General features: G+C 41.5%; 1 protein-coding gene across 1 annotated transcript in view; it reads right to left on the reverse strand.

The window, feature by feature from the left end:
* CRACD (capping protein inhibiting regulator of actin dynamics) overlaps positions 1-17,023 on the reverse strand; it is a 44,969-nt gene extending 27,946 nt beyond the window's left edge. Inside the window, exons 1-2 of the mRNA XM_032224457.1 lie at positions 16,863-17,023; positions 13,603-13,738 (exon numbers count right to left, since the gene is read on the reverse strand). Of these exons, the coding sequence (XP_032080348.1) occupies positions 13,603-13,722 (120 nt within the window). The 5' untranslated portion in view covers positions 13,723-13,738; positions 16,863-17,023. The remainder of the gene's footprint in view (positions 1-13,602; positions 13,739-16,862) is intronic.
* Positions 17,024-21,630: the final 4,607 nt, after the last annotated feature.

A 21,630-nucleotide genomic window follows, 5' to 3' on the forward strand; every position in this document is an offset into this window, starting at 1 on the left:
ACTCCCTCCCTGTCAGTTAAAATAAACTTCTATTTTTTTTAAAAAAAAAATCCAATTATCTTGAGATTTCATTCGAAAATACCAGAATCTTAAGAGGATCTCGCAAGAATGGGAAAATCTTGATTGATCAGGTTAGGTTTCAACTTTCCCGAACCTTCACAAAAGGACAATGCAAAAATCTTATGAGATTAGTGGTTTTTAGCAATTTGGGACATGCATTTTTTTCTTTTTCTTTTTGGTGTCTGAGCTAGAGTTTGAGGATACAGAAAGGCAGCTAAGCCTGACTCACAAATTGCAGTTCAGCTGATAAGAATTGGACTGTCATTCTATGTTCTTCAAGCAATGTCCACTCTTTCACTCTTTGTCCAGACTTCCTAATGTGGTACCCATACCTGATACTGATACATTGGCATTTAACTCTCAGCATCTCAAGAATAAGAGGACATCTCTTCAGGTAGCTGAATACCTATATCCTGCTTCCAGGGGTGGGCTTCAAAAATTTCAGCAACGGGTTCTCTGTCCGGTTGCTGGATGGGCGTGGCCTAGTTGGCTTCCTGCACCACGGTGGGTGGGCGGGTTCACCGACAAATGCGCAATAGACATATGCGCGCTGACAAAACCGTGACGGACAAGTGAGCACTGTCAAAATTGCTAATTGATTTTCGACAATAGCGCGCCGACAAATGCGTGCCGACCAAATCGCGACAAAACCCTAACCCTAAAAATTTTCCAATTTTATTGTGCTTCTCATCGCGCTTTTGTCATCGCGCTTTTGTCATCGCGAATTTGTCGTCGCGAATTTGTTGTGATTTTGATGTCGCGTTCTAATCGGCGCTATTTTGTCAGCGTGCATATGTCTATCGCGCAATTGTCGGGTCACAGGGTGGGTGGGGGCTTTTCGCCTTCCCCAGGCTCCGGAGTCTTTCCTTGAGCCTTGGGCAGGGCAAAAACTGTTTTCCCCAGGCTCTGGAGGCCGGAAATGGGCCCATTTCCAGCCTTCTGGAACTTCCAAGAGGCCCATTTCCCCCCTCCCCAAGCCTCCACCCGGGCCCTGTACTTACCTCACATCCAAAACGGGTAGGGTGGAGGGGCAGGGTAAGCAGGGCCAGCCAGGGATGGGATTTGGAGGTTCTCTGAACCAGTCATAACGTTAGCTACAGGTTCTCCCGAACCCGGGCAAACCCGTAGCATCCAATCCCTGCGTTCTTCCCTGAAAGCATATTTTCCTTCTTTCTCTGCTACTTGACCTATTCATGGATATTGTCCCTACATTTTCTCCTTCTTGTTGTGCTCTAGAAAACTACCTCTTGTATCTAAGAACTAATTGACAATGTTCCCATAATTGGGGGGATATGGGTAGATATATGACTTGCACTTCATGGTATTTAATCTAAGATTGAGCCTAATGGATCTTGTCTACAAATGTGTGTAGATGTTTACTCATCTCATATTATACCAGAGGCATTGCACTGTTCGTAGATGTCTTCAGTTATCTTTTAATTTAGCAGTGAGTTTCAGTACTTAAGAGGAATCCCTTCCCTATCCATTATTTTTATAAGTGGTACAGGGGTGGGTTTCTCGCCCCGTTCCAACCGGTTCGGTTGGAACGGGGCCGGCGGCATCCTTGTGCACGTGCGCAGTGCACGCATGCGTACTAGCACCTGTGCGACGCTCCAGCTGCTCCTGGAGGATCGCACAGGCGCTGTATGCGTTCTGCGCATGCGTGGAAGCGCAGAACTTGTCAAAACCGGGTAAGAAACACAAGCGGGCGGGTGGATCCTTCGGCATTCCCGGAAGTTACTTACTTCCTTCCAGGTTCGCCGACCAACCGGTTCGCGGGGACTGCTGCGAACCGCCTGAAACCCACCCCTGAAGTGGTACCAAAAGGAATGAACAGGTGAACACACATTTTTTCTAAGAATTAAACTGTCTTAGAATATATTGAGTGGGCAAGTGGGTACTTTAGTATTCCTATCTTCAAATTACTAGTTGAATCAAGCTCAGCTGGGAGAAGAGACACTGCCAATTATTTTTATTTTCTAAATTACAGGGAAATTTTCCGTAAGGTCTCATCTTGCTGTCTGTCATTGGATGTGTGACAACGCATAGGAAATGAATGCTCAAATGGCAGGGTAAATAATCTCCTGGGTTTTTTTCAAAACAGAAGTATTCCTCTAAGCAGAAGAAAACAAGACGCACAATGAAAAATTATACAAAATTAGAACAATGTCTTCTATTATGTCAAGGTTTCAAAATGCTTCCTGCTAGATTTAACCCTCAAGCACGGCGTGAAAAATAACAAAGCAGATTTAATTGTGTGTATATGCATGCGTGTTGGGTTGATCTCTGATGACGCCATCCATGAACTCTTCCCAACAGAGCTGCATAATTGATGTGACATTTTCTTCTCCCAAAATGTTATCTTTTTTTTATTTTTACACTTATTCAATAACTCCTCAATCCGAGCAATACTCAGGAATAACTCTGCTGGGTTTTGGGATCAGTCAAGGTTGCCAAGAACCAGAGGAGGAAAACAGTAGCATTATCTAATTGCAAGACACTTCAAGCAGCTCCATTTTGGGCCTTACAAAAACTCTTTGATATTTAGAGTACTTTCAGATTTTATCTTAGACTAGCTGATAACCCAGCATTGCCCGGGTATTTATTTATTCTAATCCATACATTTGTCTTCAAAAATAATCCCAGACCAAACATACTTTCTAATGTTGGATTTTTCCCCCTATCAGAGGGAGCCCCCTTCTGGAGTACTGTGAAGCCGTTACCATGGCACTGTACAGTAGAAGCCATTTTATGGCAGTACGGTAGAAGCCATTTTAAGGCACAACAGGCTGTATCTTAACAGAACACATACCCCAAGGGGTGTTGGGGGTGTCTTACCCCCACAGTATTTGTTTCCAGAGAGTAAGTTATCTGTATACCAAGTTTGGTTGAAATTACTCAAGGCGTTCCAGAGTTATGCTGGAAGATACACATACACACAACTCTATATATCTATATCTATATCTATATCTATATCTATATCTATATCTATATCTATATCTATATCTATATCTATATCTATATCTATATCTATATCTATATCTATATCTATATCTATCTATATCTATCTATCTATTTATCTATACATACATACATACATACATACATACATACATACATACATACATACATACACACACACTATATTGCCAAAAGTATTCGCTCACCTGCCTTTACTCGCATATGAACTTACTGTAAGTGACATACCATTCCTAATCCATAGAGTTCAAAATGATGTCGGTCCACCCTTTGCAGTTATAACAGCTTCAACTCTTCTGGGAAGGCTGTCCACAAGGTTCAGGAGGGTGTTTATGGGAATTTTTGACCATTCTTCCGGAAGCGCATTTGTGAGGTCACACACTGATGTTGGACGAGTTTACGTGGCCTACCACTTCGTTGAGTTGCTGTCGTTCCCAAACTCTTCCACGTTCTTATAATACAGCTGACAGTTGACTGTGGAATATTTAGGAGCGAGGAAATTTCACGACTGGATTTGTTGCACAGTTCCACGCTGGAAGTCACTGAGCTCCTGAGAGCGACCCATTCTTTCACAAATGTTTGTAAAAACAGTCTGCATGCCTAGGTACTTGATTTTATACACCTGTTGCTATGGAAGTGATTGGAACACCTGATTCTGATTATTTTGATGGGTGAGCAAATACTTTTGGCAATATAGTGTGTGTGTGTGTGTGTGTGTACGTACGTACGTACGTACGTACGTACGTACATACGTACGTATGTATGTAAGTATGTACCGGTATTTAAGATTCACATGAAATGATGGAGAAGATGGATTGATTACATTCAAAATAAATATCAGACTAAGAAATTTCAATTAGCTTATGAATGAACAAGGAATGTTATAACTTATCTAAATTTAGTTTAATAAAAGGGGAGTTAAAGGTTAAAGTACAAGAGGGAGGTAGGATGCTATAGTTAGTTAGCTTATGTTAGTGCATGATATGTTAAATGTTTATACCCTGTATTTTGCTCTGGGAAGTTGGGGAGAGGGAGGGTTGGAGGGAGGGAGGGTTGGAGTGGGGGGAGGGAAGGGGAAATATTTGTAAAATTCATTAAAACTTTTCCATTAAAAAAAGAAAAGAAAAAAAAAGATTCACGTGAAATGGTAAAACCACATCTGTCCCTGCTATTTTGACATTACTTCTTTTTTCCACATTCAAAACCTGTGACAATTGGCATTTTATATTGGTTAAGAAGAAATAAAATAATACATTAATAGGCCTCCAGAATGCAAAATGACACTTTGAGAGAGTCCAGTATGAAGGATTAAGGAAAAAGGTAGTGAAGTACTTCTGCAGTTGGATGCCGTAGTTTCACAAAATAATTTTCAAATGGATTTAAAAAAAAAACCTAGGGTAGGATTTTTTCTGTTTTTTGTTTTCTTAACATGTAAAATAAGTATACTGCCATCTAAAAGAATCTCAGTGTTTCTTCTCCTTTTCTTTTGGTCAGAGAAAGGTAGTGCATCACTCTGCTCATCCTTTTTTTGAAGACAACATTTTTTGGGAGATATTCCTTGTTCTTTCATAAAAGTTGATTTTTTATTTGAATTTGAATGTTTAAATTTGCAAAGATATAATAATAATCTTTCCAAAAATCCTGGATCACCACTTTCATTCATTTTCAAGCGTTGCCAAGGGACAGATTCGGAAAGGTTGATTTTGAGCCCTGTTTTTCGAGCATCTTCAGGTTCTGCCATTTCTCTGCCATCTTCAGCTCTATCGTGGTGTTTTTATTCCACCGAAATCTTTGGGGGAGGTTAACCTTCAGATAGATATCAACAGTGGGCCTCCTACTTTATGTATGTTATAGTGTTGCCTGCTCAAGAATTCTGAATATTGAAAAAGGCTTCTGAATGGATTTATTGTTGTGAACAGTATGGGCTTTTCAAAGGAAATTGTTCAATGCATTCCTCTCTATTAAAGAAACGTATTGTAATCTGCAGGAGTTTGAACGGCATAAAGCCACTAAGGAAATAAACAAGCCAGCTGGAATACACTATGTTTTTATCTGGCTTTATTGAGATTTCCTTACAATAGAATATTTGCCATAGCTATCTATTAGGGATGTCAGCATAAACATGTAAAGCAGTGGTGGAATTCAGCCAGTTCACACCTATTCGGGAGAACCGGTTGGTAACTTTCTAAGTAGTTCAGAGAACCGATTGTTGGAAGAAATCTCCTTTTGTTTTTTTTCCACTTTACAGGGCTAATCCTGTAAGGAAGGCAGGAAGGAAACATTCTGGTGTTGTTTCTAGCCTAATCTTTATTGACATGCTTAGAGAAACTGCCTCTCCGGTTAACTCTTATTGTAACAGCTAAGGCGAAGTGCCCATCGACCTTGAGTTGGCCACACCCACTCAGTCACATGACCACCGAGCCCCACCTACCCAGATGGTCATTAGGGCAGAGAACCGGTTGTTAAATTATTTGAATCCCACCACTGAGGTAATGTATGAAATTTTTAGGGCTATTTCAAGTGCAAGTTCAGCGTCTCATTTCTTCCTTTCCTCAACATTTTAGTTCTAAAAGTTTCATTAAAAACAATTTCCGTTTTCTTTCCCTATCTCTGAGTCAGAGATGGTATTCAGCAGGTTCTGACCTGTTCTAGAGAACCAGTAGTGGAAATTTTAAGTAGTTCAAAGAACCGGTAAATATCACCTCTGATTGGCTCCGTCCCTATCTATTCTCTGCCTCCCGAGTCCCAGCTGATCTGGAGGAAATGGGGAATTTGCAGTATCCTTCCCCTGGAGTGGGGAGGAAATGGGGAATTTGCAGTATCCTTCCCCTGGAGTGGGGAGGAAATGGGGATTTTGCAGTATCCTTCCCCTGGAGTGGGGAGGAAATGGGGATTTTGCAGCATCCTTCCCCTGCCACGCCCACCAAGCCATGCCACGCCCACCAAGCCATGCCCACAGAACTGGTAGTAAAAAAATTGAATCCCACCACTGCTCTGAGAGGTGGGATAATTTAAAGAATCTTTTTATTTCTGTTCTCCCATTTGTTTATGGTGAGCTATTCTTTTAATAGGAATAACACATTCTAAATATTAATGTAATACAAGAGTCTGTTCATGTGTCCATGAAAGGCAGTGACATTTCTGGTTGGGTTTTCTTGTAATTGTGATGTAAACATTAATTCTCTAATGGTAGACAGCAAATGTCAGACACCCTATTGAGTTATTTGTTAATGCACATCTGCGATTGACATCAGAGGCTGAAATAAGATTGGATTAGTTTTATTTACAGGCCTGCTCTGGAATATAAGGAGGTGGATTTATTGGAAGCACATTGTGTAGGTTGGTGCAATATTAAGATGGGAAAGTGGATGGAATCATTATAATCTGTGAAAATACAGCAAGCCAATAATCTGCTAGACAATACAGCAAGTTGACTGCAATGGGAATGGCTGTTTGAAAAGTGTGATTGTAGAACAAGAAAAGAATGTATGGATGCTGAACACACACAGTGTCAAATCTGAAGTGAGGCCATCTTTGAGGCTTCAGAGTTGCCACAAAGCAGAGGAGGAGACAAGGGAATGAGAGCTCGGCTTTGCAGTCAAAATAAAAAGTTTTCTTGTGGGAACCAAGGTCATTCTAACAGGTGGCTGAGAAGAGGAGGAGTGGAGTAACCAAGCAACCTGCCAGCACCTCTATTGGACAATGTGACCAACGACCTGAAAGGAAGGGGAAACTTTCATTTTTTTAATTAGGTGAAAACCGTAGGAACTTTCAGAGTTGGTTTTCACCAGTTGTGTCAATATGATGTAGCCAATAAATTGTTCTTTGAGGAATCTATCTACCTCGGAGTTCTGCTTTCTATGGGTGCATTATTTGGAATGCTGGCACATAGATTGAATGACCAAAGGAGTGATCGGCGTGAAACAAGTACATTGAAGTGATGCAGACATTCAGAAAAAAATATGAATTGAGAATTTAAAAAAACAAGTATATGAAAGAAGAATGAGGGGGAGAAACAAGGAAGTGTGGCTGGATGGAGTCGACCCTCGAAAAAGCAGGATGAAACCCTTAAAAAAAGAGAAAACTTTAAAGGAGAAAAAGCAATGTAGAATAGGTACCTAAACTTCAAAGGCATCAAGAGTTTGCACTCCCCCAAATGCCATCTTGATTTTTTTAAGATCTCCCTAAAAACATCTAATGGGCATTGATGGTTTGCAAGGATAGAACAGTATGAATAGTTTTAAAGGACGGTGGGTAGATTTAGCTTATTTCTTTTCCTCCTTATATCAAACCCTACAATTAGGAATTGAACGCTTGCATTTTGTGATTCAATGTCGATCAAATCGTAACTATATTACAGGTAGTTCTCAACTTACGACCACAAATGAGCCCAAGGTCTCTGTTGCTAAGTGAGAAATCTGTTCACTGAGTTTGGTCCCGTTTTACGACTCTTGCCACAGTTCTTAAGTGAATCAGTGCCGTGGTTAAATTAGCAACACCGTTGTTAAGTGGATCTGGCTTCCTCATTGACTTTGCTTGTCAGAAGCTCACAAAAGATGATCCCATGACCCCGGGACACTGCAACCGTCATAAATATGAGTCAGTTGCCAAGCGTCTGAATTTTGATCAAGTGACTATGGGAATGCCGCAATGGTCATAAATGTGAAAAAAGGTCATAAGTCTCTCTTTTCGGTGCCATTGTAACTTTGAATGGCCACTAAGCCGAGGACTACCTGAATATGTTTCTGTTAAATATTTACCTTCTCAAATTCTGCCAGTTTAGAGTCTTTTGGGAGACATTTTTATAACTTACCAGAGCCGAGCAGAACTCTTTAAGAACGCTGGGGGCCTATAACCTTTTAAAATCATGAATAAATTAAAACTTCACTTTAAAATACCTATAATTTCCCCCAATGTCATTACAGTATAAATAAATACCTCAAATAATCCAGGCTGACACACATGCTTTCTGTGTTCCATCCAGATGCCCTTCATGCACTATCATAGTGCAATGCAGTCTTTCAAGCGTATTATTGAAACTTGTTTTTTTCTTTGCTTCATTGAGTGGTTAATTATTCAAACCTGATCTAATGAAGATTTAAATCCTCCCGATCGTCTCTTAGTCCTTATAGCAGCCATATGTTTTGCTTAACTGAAACCTCTGATTGAAAAGGAGAGAACCATTTAGAAACCCTCTGGACAGCAACGGGAAGAAATGTTTCTGTCAGCGGGAGCGGGCGGGTGGAATTAGGAGTTTACTCAGGCAGAACAAACTTCCATATGGCTGGCAGATTTATTTCCCCACAAAAGTCATGTTTTTTTTAAGGTACTGAAGCGTAAAATTACAGGAGGGACCTGAGAAATGAAGAGTATTCGGAAGATGAAATTCTTTTTCAATCTCTGGAGACCTCCAAAGTCCCTTCCAACTATGTTGTTCTGTTCTGTTCTGTTGGGCACCAAATGTCTAGCACATACCCAGAAACGATACAGACCTGGTGAGACATGTTATTTGTGTTTCGTTATTTCATTATTTACTCCTTAACTCTGCCTATTCACTCTTCAACCAACATTTCTCTCTTTCTACCGAACAGCACCATTGTGGAGGACTGAGATGAGATGATTTACTATTGTGTTATTCTTAGATTGTGTTATTCTGTGGGACGCGGTGGCTCAGTGGCTAAGACGCTGAGTTTGTCGGTCAGAAAGGTCGGCAGTTCAGTGGTTCGAATCCCTAGTGCCGCCTAACGGAGTGAGCTCTGTTATTTGTCCCAGCTTCTGCCAACCTAACAGTTGGAAAGCATGTAAAAAATGCAAGAACAAAAAATAAGAACCACCTTTGGTGGGAAGGTAACAGCGTTCCGTGTGCCTTCAATGTTTAGTCATGCCGGCCACATAACCACGGAGACGTCTTCCGACAGCGCTGGCTCTTCGGCTTTATAACGGAGATGAGCACCGCCCCCTAGAGTCAGGAATGACTAGCACATATGTGCGAGGGGAACCTTTACCTTATTCTTAGTTTGTCTTTCACCTTCCTCCACTCATTCATATTCTCTCAGAAGTTCCACATCCATGTAAGGTATGTATTCTTGATGAACTATGTAGGGAGAGTATATATTCTGCAAGATCCAATCTGGGTCAATCACCGGGACCAAAGTTTTTGTCTTTTCGGTCTCGTTCTGGAGCCCATCCTCGGGGAACTTCTCTCTAGCAGAGTGTGTGCTTTGGGGTATTCTGAGTATGGTGTTTATATGGTGCCTGTTGTATGTGGCTTTTTAGATGTAGTTTGGGGTGTTGCTGACTATTAAGTCATTGCCTGTTGTTTCCTTGTGCTGCCAAGCCCTTGCCTCCTAAGTACTTGATAAGCTGGGGGTAAATCAGCACTCCTGTTATTGATGAGGGGCCAGTTTCCTAGGCTTCAATCACTTCCCTGGCTGTTTTTGTATCTGCTCATCCAACAAACTTAGTAGCTGCAGAATTAAATGTATGTCCTTGTTTATTGCAATGTGAGGCTACCAATGAGCTTGAGTCTCTTTGTCTGACCACTTGCAATCTGGTGGTTATCTTCCTCCCCATCTGTCCTGCATAGGTATTGTATTCCGGATGAACTGTGGGTCAAAAATGGAACAATATGTCTTCTTGATCCTTCTAATTTTTCCCTGTTATTTTGGTAGAGAACCTAGCCCCTAAAGCTGGGAGGGACCTCCCCCAAGACATTCTATGTTGGAAAAAGAAGCAGGGGAATGGTAGCTGTTGGTTGGAGGCCAACAAAACCAACAAACCAACTCAGGACTTATCCATCTTGTCCAGTTGTTTCACTTCCAGAATTGGCCAGCAACCACTTTTTCAGGGTAGGAACAGACAAGATAGTTTTGTATTCATCACTTTTCCATTGCAAAGACGAGCTTCAAGCATGTTTTCCTGTTGTGGTTTTAAACTACCCTTTTATTCCTTATGCTGTTCTGTTATTGGTCTTGTCCATTTTAGCTGGCATACTTTATTTAATTACAGACTAATCCCAGCAGTTATTGTAGTACTAAAGAAGCACAATGATTGTTAACTGTTCATTTGTTAAACAGAAAGCTGCTGGCTTCAAACCTGGCGTAAACTTTTTTTAACCACTGTCCATTTTAGCTGGTATATTTTATTTAATTACAGATTAATCCCAGGGGTTATTGTAGTACTAAAGTAGCACAATGATTGTTAAACGTTGATTTGTTAAACAGAAAGCTGCTGGCTTCAAACCTGGCATAAACTTTTTTTAACAACTTATTTTCTTTAGAAAGTCAGAGGCACACTATTTATCTTTTGTCCAGTCTCTGGAGTCTCCAGTCACTTGGGTTAAAAAAGTTTAATCTTGCTCAGAAAATAGCAATAGCAATAGCAGTTAGACTTATTATATACCGTTTCATAGGGCTTTCAGCCCTCTCTAAGCGGTTTACAGAGTCAGCAAATTGCCTCCGCAGTCTGGGTCCTCATTTCACCCACCTCGGAAGGATGGAAGGCTGAGTCAACCTTGAGCCGGTGAGATTAGAACCGCTGAACTGCAGATAACAGTCAGCTGAAGTGGCCTGCAGTACTGCACCCTAACCACTGCGCCACCTCGGCTCTTGAATTTTCCTCTAAGTGCCTGGAGAAAGGATGGCATGTTCTTATTTAAAAAGAAGCCCATAAATAAATAGATAGTTCAGAGGAAGAAAATTAATAATAATAGAAAGTTTCTGCAGAGTTTCAAACTGGCAGCCTCTTACTAGAATGTTAGTGCTATATTGTCATCTAACAAAGATGGCTCTAAAATATAATAGAGTCCAGCAAAGCAGTAAAAAATAATAACAGTGTCTTGGGGAGATACAGAAGTTACTTTCGCTTTCCCCCAAGCATTCATCTTCCCATCCACTCTTGCCAGAGTTCATGGAAGACAGCCACCGTATGATAGTGAGCAAAGCCAATATCAGGTGGCAGCTGACACAGTCAGCCACCCAGCCAGCCATATCATTCACCAAGTTAAAACATCTAACTGTATGTATGTGGAAGGACAACAACCAACTTTAAAATAAATATTATCTTTTTACTGCTTTGGGAATGCTTGGGGGAAAACGAAAGTAACTTCTGTATCTCCCCAAGACACTGTTTCAAGGTCACCCAGCTGGGAGAAGAAAACAGCCCCGGACCGACATGCTTGAGGGGTCTGTTCTGAAAACATCTTGCTTGAACTTGATTGATCATGGGGGGGGTGGGGGGTGGTCAGCGATGGGAGGCAGTTAAGGGTGGGAAAAGTTGAACTTAGGGATTTGAGTGAGTGATTCTCGGTTCTGGCTATGCATTACTGCGATACATTTGACTTCTAATAAAATTATACCTTTCTCAATATAGTGGTGGCTCAGTGTCTAAGACACTGAGTTTGTCGATCAGAAAGGTCGGCAGTTCGGAAGTTTGAATCCCTAGTAAAGGAGTGAGCTCCCATTACTTGTCCCAGCTTCTGCCAACCTAGCAGTTCAAAAGCATGTAAAAAAGCTAGTAGAAAAAATAGGAACCACCTTTGGTGGGAAGGGAACAGCGTTCTGTAGGCCTTCGGCATTGAGTCATGCCGGCCACATGACCACGGAGATGTCTTCGGACAATGCTGGCTCTTCGGCTTTGAAACAGAGATGAGCACCGCCCCCTAGAGTCAGGAACGACTAGCACATATGTGCAAGGGAAAACCTTTCTCAACAAATGGAACCAAGCATCATTTCTATTTAGAGGTTTAAGCGTTGACAAGTCTGACGGACTGGATGTATGCAATAAAAAATACATGCGTGCATTTGTGGGTAAGTATGTATACCCATAAATACACAGAAAGCTCTACCCACAAAAAAGAAAACAATTAGCTCTTGCTTTCCTGGAAAGGAAAGGCACGGCGGAGGAAAAAACCATCTTACGGAAGACATGGTAGCCAGCTCTTTGGAATTAATACTTTGTGAGGTGTGCTCAAGTGTCTCTGTCCAGACAGGCTTTTAAAAAACTGGCTTAGAGTCGAATCACATGAAGAAAGAACAGAAAGTGCTCAAAGACTTAGAGCATACAACTACACAACCAAGCTCAAGAGAGCACTAAGGACCCCAGAGTTCAACCCTGGGCTACAAGTATTTCCTTCTGTTGGCAGGACACACTGTGGATATGGTTTCATTTCCTTCCTCCTTTCCAACTGACCTCTAGAGCAGAGTCACCAGCCTTTCGAACCTCAGGGACCACTAAATTCATAATTTTAAATCCTGCGGAACACTAATATGATCTGCCTAATAACCTGCTAGGTGGGCGTGGCTAGATGTTCATGTGACTGGGTGGGCGTGGCCAACTCAATGTCGCTCACAACAAGGGCGCCTTGCCAGGCTCTACTCACCCCTCCCCTCCCAGCCCCTCCATGCCTGCCCACCGAGCTCCTTAGGGCCCCAACAGGAAGCAGGAGCTAAGCAGCCACCATGAGAAAGGATGGGCAAAGCAGCTGGCTCAGTTCAAATTGGATCTGACCAAGAAGGAGGCTCAGCGGAAGGACCTCATTGAGGACGACAAGCAGAAGAAAGACTTGTGAGAGTGCAAGGCCAGGTCCCGGCGCCTAGAAGCTCAGCAGGCTGAGTTGGTCAGCCAGTTCCAGGCCATGATGTAGTCCCACCGGAACATGGCCCTCCGACTCTTCTCCACCAGCGGCACTTCCCTCCAGCCTTCGCCCAATTTCTGCCCCCCTCTGACCTGCACAAATGGACCCCGCAGGGGGAAACTCTCTGCAGCAACACAAACGTTCATTGCACGTATCCAGCCCAGGGGTCGTAGTTTGAGGGCCCCTGATTTAGTGCAATATAAAAATGCAAATAATTTTTCTGCAGATCACCAAACTTTTCTCATGGGCCACCAGTGGTTCACGGATCACCAGTTGGCGACCTGGGTACTTGAGAGACCGCCTGCTGCCAATTACCTCCCAAAGACCCATTAGATCACACAGATTAGGCCTCCTCCGGGTTCCGTCTACTGGCCAATGTCATCTGGCTACTACCCGGGGGAGGGCCTTCTCTGTGGCGGCTCTGGCCCTTTGGAATGAGCTCCCCACAGAGATTCGGACCCTCACCTCTCTCCAGGCCTTCCAAAAAGCCGTTAAAACCTGGCTGTGTCGGCAGGCCTGGGGTTGATGAGGTCCCTTCCCCTCTCGAATCGTGTGGCTGTTGGTTGTTTTAAATGCCCTGTACTTTTTGTGGTAGTTTTTGTGTTCCCTTTCCTTCCTTGGGTTTGTGTGCCGCCCTGAGTCCCGCCGGGAATAGGGCGGCATATAAATAAAATGAACCTGAACCTGAACCTGAACCTGGTGACTACTGCTATAGAGTACTGGTCTCCAAACTGGGCAATTTTAAGACTTGTGGACTTCAACTCCCAAAATTCCCCAGCTAGCTATGGTGGGGAATGTTTGGAGACACACACACACCGGCTCCAGAGTCTTTATTATGACTCTATGATCATATAGAATCATAGGATATAATCAGAAAAACGGAAGAATTTAAACTCTTGCACGGAAGCGCAAAGTTTGCTCATTGTTACCTGAAGAGTTTTGACTTTGCCAACGAGATTATCTTGTGACATTGCTTGAATCGACTCTTCGCTCTCTGCTCGCCCATCAGGCATAAAAATACTCTCATGGGAAAAGGCCCGTGTTCCCATGCTATAACTTGGAGACCTGAAAGACAATTCGGATACATATTAGGATTTTAGGATTGGTGCTCCCGGCAGGCACCAATACACCGTCTGCAACTGGGGCGTACCGTCTGCAACCCAGCACTGATTTACTTTCACTGCTTAAATAATGGGTGTGCATTTGTACCTAATTCCAGAGTTCCTATACACGTTGCTGCCAAATTATAATTGGCATTATGAAAGGAAAATGTCCTGGTACACGGGGACCAATTCTGATGACCGTATGCCATGAATTTCATTCAGTTTAAATTGTGTTTCAAAGCAATTATGTTCAATCCCATTTTTAATTTTGCCTTCTCCCTGCCCGTTTTGTTGCTGCTGTCACTTCCATGCTTGCAACTGCAGCTGTCCATGTGCGACCTAGAAGACAAATAGGGTTCTTGACTTGAAAAAGACATCTTTGGCTTGAACATTTGCCACAAGGACGCCGAGTGAATACGAAAAGGAACAGCTCTGTAGAACCAGGTTATTGAAAAATCTCATTGTCTGGCGTTAGAGGCAGAGTGTGCCCTATTCTAGACTATAGCTTCCTCATCATTTGTGATTGCTTAGGAGAGTCCCATAGAAGAACCCGTAGCTAATGTTATGGCCGGTTGGGAGAACCTCCAAATCCCACCCCTGGCTGGCCCTGCCCACCTTGCTTCTCCCACCCCAACATGACCCTCCCAGGAATCTCCACGCGGCCCATTTTGGATGTGAGGTAAGTGCAGGCGCGTGCAGAGGCTCAGGGAGGGAGAAAAACAGGCTTCCTGGAAGTTCCGGAAGGTCAGAAACGAGCCCAGTTCTGGCCTCTGGAGGGCCTCCAGAGCCTGGGGGAGGCAGTTTTCATCCTCCCTGAGGCTCGGGGAAAGCCTCTGAAGCCTGGGGAAGCCCACCATGGCCACGCCCACCCCTGGACTTATTCATGATATGCACCAGTGGGATGGCTTGCCTTTAGATGTTGCTGTGCTTCATCACTGGAGGTTTTTAAAAAGAGACTGAACAGCCACAGTCCGTCATGATATCGGGTCTCCTGATTGAGGAGTAGAAGACCTCCAAGGTCCCTTCCAGCTCTATCCTGACTTGAATTGAATCTACATTAGAAACAGGATTCCAAATATGGCAATATAACTGTGCTGTGGTCCTACTGTGCTTTGCACAATTCTAAGAACACGAATCGTTCCAAAAAGATCAAGTTGTTATCACCTATTTTTAGAGTGCAGGAATCTGCCTCCCACTCCCATATTGAAGCACGCACAAATAGAAATGAGAAAAATGGAAAAAGATGAATAATGTCATGGGTGGCCCTGCTTAGATAACTCCCTTGGGTCCGCGCATGCCTTGATATTGATGCTCTTCTGAAGATTGCTATTCAAAAACAAGAAGATGTTGTGGTTATTGGTATCCTGTCCTATCATAGAGGAACCATCAAAAAAAAAAGAAGAAGAAGAAGCAGCAAGATTGAACAAATATATATGCTTAGAGCAAGCTCCCACTGTGTGCTCAATCGCCCTTAAATGGCATGGCAATGCTATGACAACTGTTGCCAGGATACACGTGAGAGATTCCTTAGACCACAGCGATGATCACATTCAAGGACAAATTAACAGTAGACAGTTATTCAAAATTTAAGATAGAATTGTGTCTCGTAAATCAGATTTGTTTAGTCCTTTGGTTGGTATTTCTATATTTTATTAAATAACTGCCTCTATGCCAGTGTTTCTCAACCTTGGCCACTTGAAGATGTCTGGACTTCAACTCCCAGAATTCCCCAGCCAGCGAATGCCCCAGCCAACAACTGCCTCCTCAGCCTCCGGAGGCCGGAAACATTTCCGGCCTTCTGGAACTTCCAGGAGGCCCATTTTACTCCCTCTCCAAGTCTCCGCACGAGCCCTGCATTTATCTCGCATCAAAAATGGGCCGAGTGGAGACTCCGGGGAGGGGAGGGAGGGGTCAGCCAGGGGTGGGATTTGGCCATAATGTTAGCTATGGGTTCTTCCGAACCCAGCTAAACCCCTAACAGCCCACCCCTGGTCCTGAGCATGGCACAGCCTGATAGATAAAGATACTGAAACTGTCATCTTGAAATTATTTCCTTTGGTGAACAAATTACAATACAATACAATAGCAGAGTTGGAAGGGACCTTGGAGGTCTTCTAGTCCAACCTCCTGCCTATGCAGGAAACCTTATACCGTTTCAGACAAATGGCTATACAATATCTTCTTAAAGACTTCCAGTGTTGGGGCATTCACAACTTCTGGAGGCAAGCTGTTCCACTGATTAATTGTTCTAACTGTCAGGAAATTTCTCCTCAGTTCTAAGTTGCTTCTCTCCTTGATTAGTTTCCACCCATTGCTTCTTGTTCTACCCTCAGGTACCTTGAAGAATAGTTTGACTCCCTCTTCTTTGTGGCAACCCCTGAGATATTGGAAGACTGCTATCATGTCTCCCCTAGTCCATTTTTTCATTAAATTAGACATACCCAGTTCCTGCTACCGTTCTTCATATGATTTAGCCTCCAGTCCCCTAATAATCTTCCTTGTTCTTCTCTGCACTCTTTCTAGAGTCTCCACATCTTTTCTACATTGTGGCGACCAAAACTGAATGCAGTATTCCAAGTGCGGCCTTTCCAGGGCCTTATAAAGTGGTATTAACACTTCACATGGTCTTGATTCTATCCCTCTGTTTATGCAGCCTAGAACCGTGGCTTTTTTGGCAGCTGCTGAACACAGCTGGCTCATATTTAAATGGTTGTCCACTAGGACTTACGGAATCAGTTCCTTCAAAATAAGTGTTTTGAAGTAATCATATTATATATGTGTATCAGAAATGTCTCGACAACACACCACTTCTGTATTATACCTTAATAAACACCAAGGGTTAGAGTTCATTCCGATGAGATTTTCAGAACTTTAGCTATTACTCTTCTCCTGGTCTCGGAAGATTCTCGGATGAGAAGTGAAACTTCTTCAAGGAAAAACAAAGTGTCCAGCTGCCTTTTGAAAAAGCACCTTTGGGTCAACCATGACCTGGACGACTGAGAACCTTCCCTAGATTCACCTCTCCTGGCTTAGCCTCAAGGCAATGGATTAGATTCAGCAATGGCAGCATGCCAAAATTTCATTACCTCAAGCCATTGTTGGTCTCTTCATCCGAAGACAGCGCCCCATTACAGACATCTCCGATGGAACTGCTTGCCTTCAACTTGGAGGTCTCACGATCCGGCGTGGTCTCCCGTTTTTTTCTCCTTCCAAACAACTTTTTGAAGGGCTGAAATTTACTGCCCTTTTTCTTATCTGCAGATAACGAGGCAAATACACATAAAAGGCTCATCGTCATTTCATCAGCAAACATTCTGGGAAACAAAAACTTAGTTAAGAAGCCAGCCCAAAAGATGGAAGTCCAAACCAGTTGCGAGTCTATGGAAAAAAAGCACATCTGTCTATTGCAGTTGAAAACCCTAACTTGCAAAAACAAAACAAAATTCCTAAAAAAATGTGCATGCTGCAGTGTTTTTTCCCCTCCCCTACATTTTTTTCTATAAATAGTGGATGTTAGGTTGGTTTGATTATTAGATAGAGACTTCCTCATCTGAAATATTTGTTTCTATATTTTTCTTGTTAAATAAGGATGAGAACATTTATAACTATTTGTAAAGGGAAGATAATTTATCAGGACTTTAAAAAAAATAATTCAGCATCCAGCCAGAGTGGATTTTTTTTTATGCTTAATGTTGGATGTTTGGATCTTTTTTCTCCCTTTTTTCAGTGGTGGGTTTCAAAAAATTTTAGAACCTCTTCCATAGGTGTGGCTGCTTTGTGGGAGTGGCTTGCTAGCCATGTGAATGGGTGGGAGTGGCTTGTCAGCCATGTGACTGGGTGGGCGTGGCCAACTTCTAAAATGTGGTGAAACTCACTTAACAACGCTCTTGCTTAGCAACTAAAATGTTGGCTCAGAAACTCTGGCGTTTGAAGCACGCAAGTCTTAAAGCTGTCCAGTTACAAGACCCTTGCATCCCTAACCCTTTAGAAAAAAACCCCAGGGGTGTTCAAACTTAACAGCTTTAAGACTTGTGGACTTCAACTCCCAGAATTCCTTCTCTCGCTCTTCATCTTGATGATTTTGGGATGGACGGGTGGGGGGGAGCTGCAACCGGTCCTAAACAGCACTGTAGATTTGTGGAACGTCTTCTATAGAAGAGGTTAGAACTGGCAGGAACTCACCCCTGCCTTTTTTGTACACAATTGTTTTTCTTTTTGTGTGTGTGTGTGTGTGTGTTGTTATTTTTGGATGTACTGTATGGTTTTTTCTGTTTTTTTTTCCTGTTTTGTATTTTATTCCCATTGATAAAACATAATAAATATATATTTTAAAAAATGTTCATCCTGTAGTATTTAGATCAGAGGTGGTATTCGGGCGAATCAGTAGTGGCCGCGGTGCAAGGCTCCGCCCACCGATGTTCTGCACATGCCCAGATGTCCATGCACTCCCGTAGTGAAGATAATAGGATACCATTACTGGTTGACATGATCAAGATACTTCTTTAGAGAAATGGTAGAAGACTACATTCAACAATAAGAATGCCTCAGTGGTATAAACCTGAAAGAAGAAATGCTTTATTTAGATTTTTGTGGCATTAGGCATGATTTTTGCTCACCTTCCTAAAGGAATGGCAAGAATGATAGAAGTTAGCCTTACAATGTAGTGACATAAAACTGCATTTAAACTGCAGAGAGTGAGAACTGATGGCAAATGGTAATTCAGGTCTTATTTTTCTGTATCAACATTATGCCTTGTCTTTATCAGCACCTAGTCAGCAGTATCTCACTATAGACTGTGTCCATGCCACAGTATAGCATTTAGTATTTACGGTGCATTAAAGTATTGACTCAGTTCTCAGTCATTGGTTAGTTGAAGTCTGCCAGTTTGCCCGGTTCAGGCGAACCAGTAGTGATGGCGGCAGGAGGCTCCGCCCACCCACCTAGGCTCCGCCCACCAACCCAGACATCATCATGGACACTCTGCGCATGCCCACACTTCCAATTCTGAACCAGTAGTGAAGGTAAGAGGATTTCATGCCTGGTTCAAGTGATGTAATGGCTAGGCAAAGGATTTTAACTAATAGTAGTCTTTTCTTCTGCTCTTTGAAAGGCCAGCTGGAATGACCAGGGTCCATATAGGCTTATACTGACTGTATACATGATGGGCATAGTGGTGTAGTGGCCTAGAGGCAGAGCTCTTGCCAGCTCTCACAGGAGGCTGTGAGTTCAATCCTAAGTAGTGGCAGGTATTTCTCTCTGTGGGCACAGTGAGTAGATATCAGCTGCCAACTCTGCATTGGCGACAGGTAGAGCAACCAGCCAGTAAAACTCAGCTCCATCCAGTGTCCCCAACTCCACACTGATGTAAGGGATTACAGGGTCATTAAAAGACAAAAAAAATGATTCATTACTTTAAAAACTGCATTCACCATTGGACTGCCAAATACAGAATAGGAAGCCATTTGTAAACATGTCTGCATTTGAGTTTCTGTATGAAAAAAGCATGAGTCCTCTGATTATGCTAGTTAATCCATTCTAATTCGCTTTATTATTTTGTAAAATGTAAAAAGAACCCAAAAGTTCATCAGATATGTTTCCCAATTTTGATACAGATGACTATTTACCAAGTGGTGATTTTTCAAGTTGCCCTTGTAAGTCCTTATTCATTATCTGCCATACGGAAGATATTTTTGATAACCCACAAACACAGGAAATACAGTATATAAGAGTATCTTGCTTACTACAGCTAGGACATCAAAGACTTTAATAAATCTTAGTGGCTTACAAATTTGGTAAATGGTTTTTTTTTTACCCCAAAAGCCAATAAAAACTCTGCTCTAAAGAGAGAAGAAAAAAACAGCAGATCAGACTATGAACCACTCTGGGAAGAATTACACTTAAAAAGAACATACAGTATATCAGCTAATTAACAGCTTTAGTTTTATAACTGCAACACAGAAAATATTGATCCAAGATTTCGTTAAAGCCAATGGTGAAATTCAATTTTTTCCCTATGGGTGTGGTTTTATGGGTGTGGTTTGGTGGGCGTGGTTTGTGGGGGGTCATGTGGCTCTGTGGGCATGGCCAACTTTTTAAAAACTTTTTAAAGCATTTTTAAACTACCGATTCAGGAGAACCAGTAGTTAAAAATGCTTTAAAAAGTAAAAAAATAGTCCCAACAATCGCACACCACAGTTGATTGTAGCACAACTGATCAAGTTTTAAAAACTTTTTTCAGCATTTTTAAACTACAGGTTCAAGCGAAACGGCCCCAACTGGTAGCATTTTACCCCTGGTTAAAGCCAAAACAAATAAACTAAGATAAATTTCAATTTTGAAAAAAAAAATACCACAATGCAAATGGTGTTTAATACATTGTCATTTAAGGAGACCTTTAATGAAATTCAAGCTGGAAATGGATATTGCAAACCATTTTTCTTTTTTGTCTAACCCATAATTACCTCACTAAAACTAAATTGCAAGTGAGGCATCTAATTTCAAGACAAATTGCACTTCATATGTTGCTAATACTATATTACCCAAACAAGCTGAGCCAATTAATGATATAATAGCTAAAAGCACATTTCCATTCCATGTATCAGTACATTTATTTTTCACATGAGATCAATTTAGAAAACACAATTTCAGGATTTATATAAATGAATTGTCACTGTAATAGCTCTGATTTCTTAATTTAATATTTTTGTTGATTTTCAGATAGAAATGATAAAAGTTAAGAGGCCCCTTATGAACTAAATCCATCCATTTTAATTTAATTACTCCCCCCCCCCGCTACACTAAATTTATTTTAATCCATTTCTATGTCTTTACTTTTTAAAATCTATCTCAAATGTGCCTGCATGTATTATGTGTTCTCCTTCAAAGAACTTTTTTATTCCATTCCTTTGAGATATGCATTTTGTGCTGTTTTCTATTGTATCCATTTTATAAATGTTTGCCTATTGCAATGAATTTTATTTTATGCACATCATAAATTTCCTTATAATTTATGGATGTTTGAACTGTTATTCAATACTCAGAAAAGCAGAAATCTTAGGATACTAATTGTATTTCTGTTAATATACAGAATTAGTAAATGCCAAAGCAAACCAAATGTTATCTCTATATATTTACCCTTCATTTAACTTTGTTTGCCAGTTTTCATAGTTTTATTTTAAATACAATCCTACTACAATTTGTTTATATTTTAAAATATTTCCCTCTAAAAATATTTTAAACCACATGAGTTGTTCCTCTTTTATTCCTGACCATTTTTCAATCATATCTCTTTCTTATCATTTTAAAGTCTAAAATGCAAATGCCAATTTTTATTCTAAAAACATTTTAATTAAAAAAAACAAGGAAAAAAGACTTAACGTATCTAATGTAAATATCTTCAAGCTTTTATACAATTCCAGGTTAACATTTCAAGTTACATAAAGACTTAATTACAGCCTCTTGTCCGTACGACTCTCCTTGATTCATCTCACTATTAAAAAAGCTTTTCAAACTACAGTAACTTTACATATTATAATTTGTGCTAGACAGGAAAAGAGATCAGAGAGAGACCAGCTCTCAGAAGAAAGACTAGTTCACACATCCTTCTTGATAATTTGATGATTAGCAAGGTTGTTAGCCCAGATGGTTGCATGACCATCTGGGACCAAGTTTGAGCTCAAACATAACAAATATAAATTCTGTTATTTAAAGGTAGTGTGTTTCTAAAAATCTTTGCAAGGGTTATCAGTAAACTCCCAAGCCCAAGTCAAAGTTCTGGTTACTATCTATAAAGTCTTATTTCAGGTAAATATATTCCTTTCACCTCGAGTCGTGATAGCAGGTTTCCAATATTTG

The sequence above is a fragment of the Thamnophis elegans genome, chromosome 9 (assembly GCF_009769535.1).
Source record: "Thamnophis elegans isolate rThaEle1 chromosome 9, rThaEle1.pri, whole genome shotgun sequence".
Taxonomy (NCBI): Eukaryota; Metazoa; Chordata; class Lepidosauria; order Squamata; family Colubridae; genus Thamnophis; species Thamnophis elegans.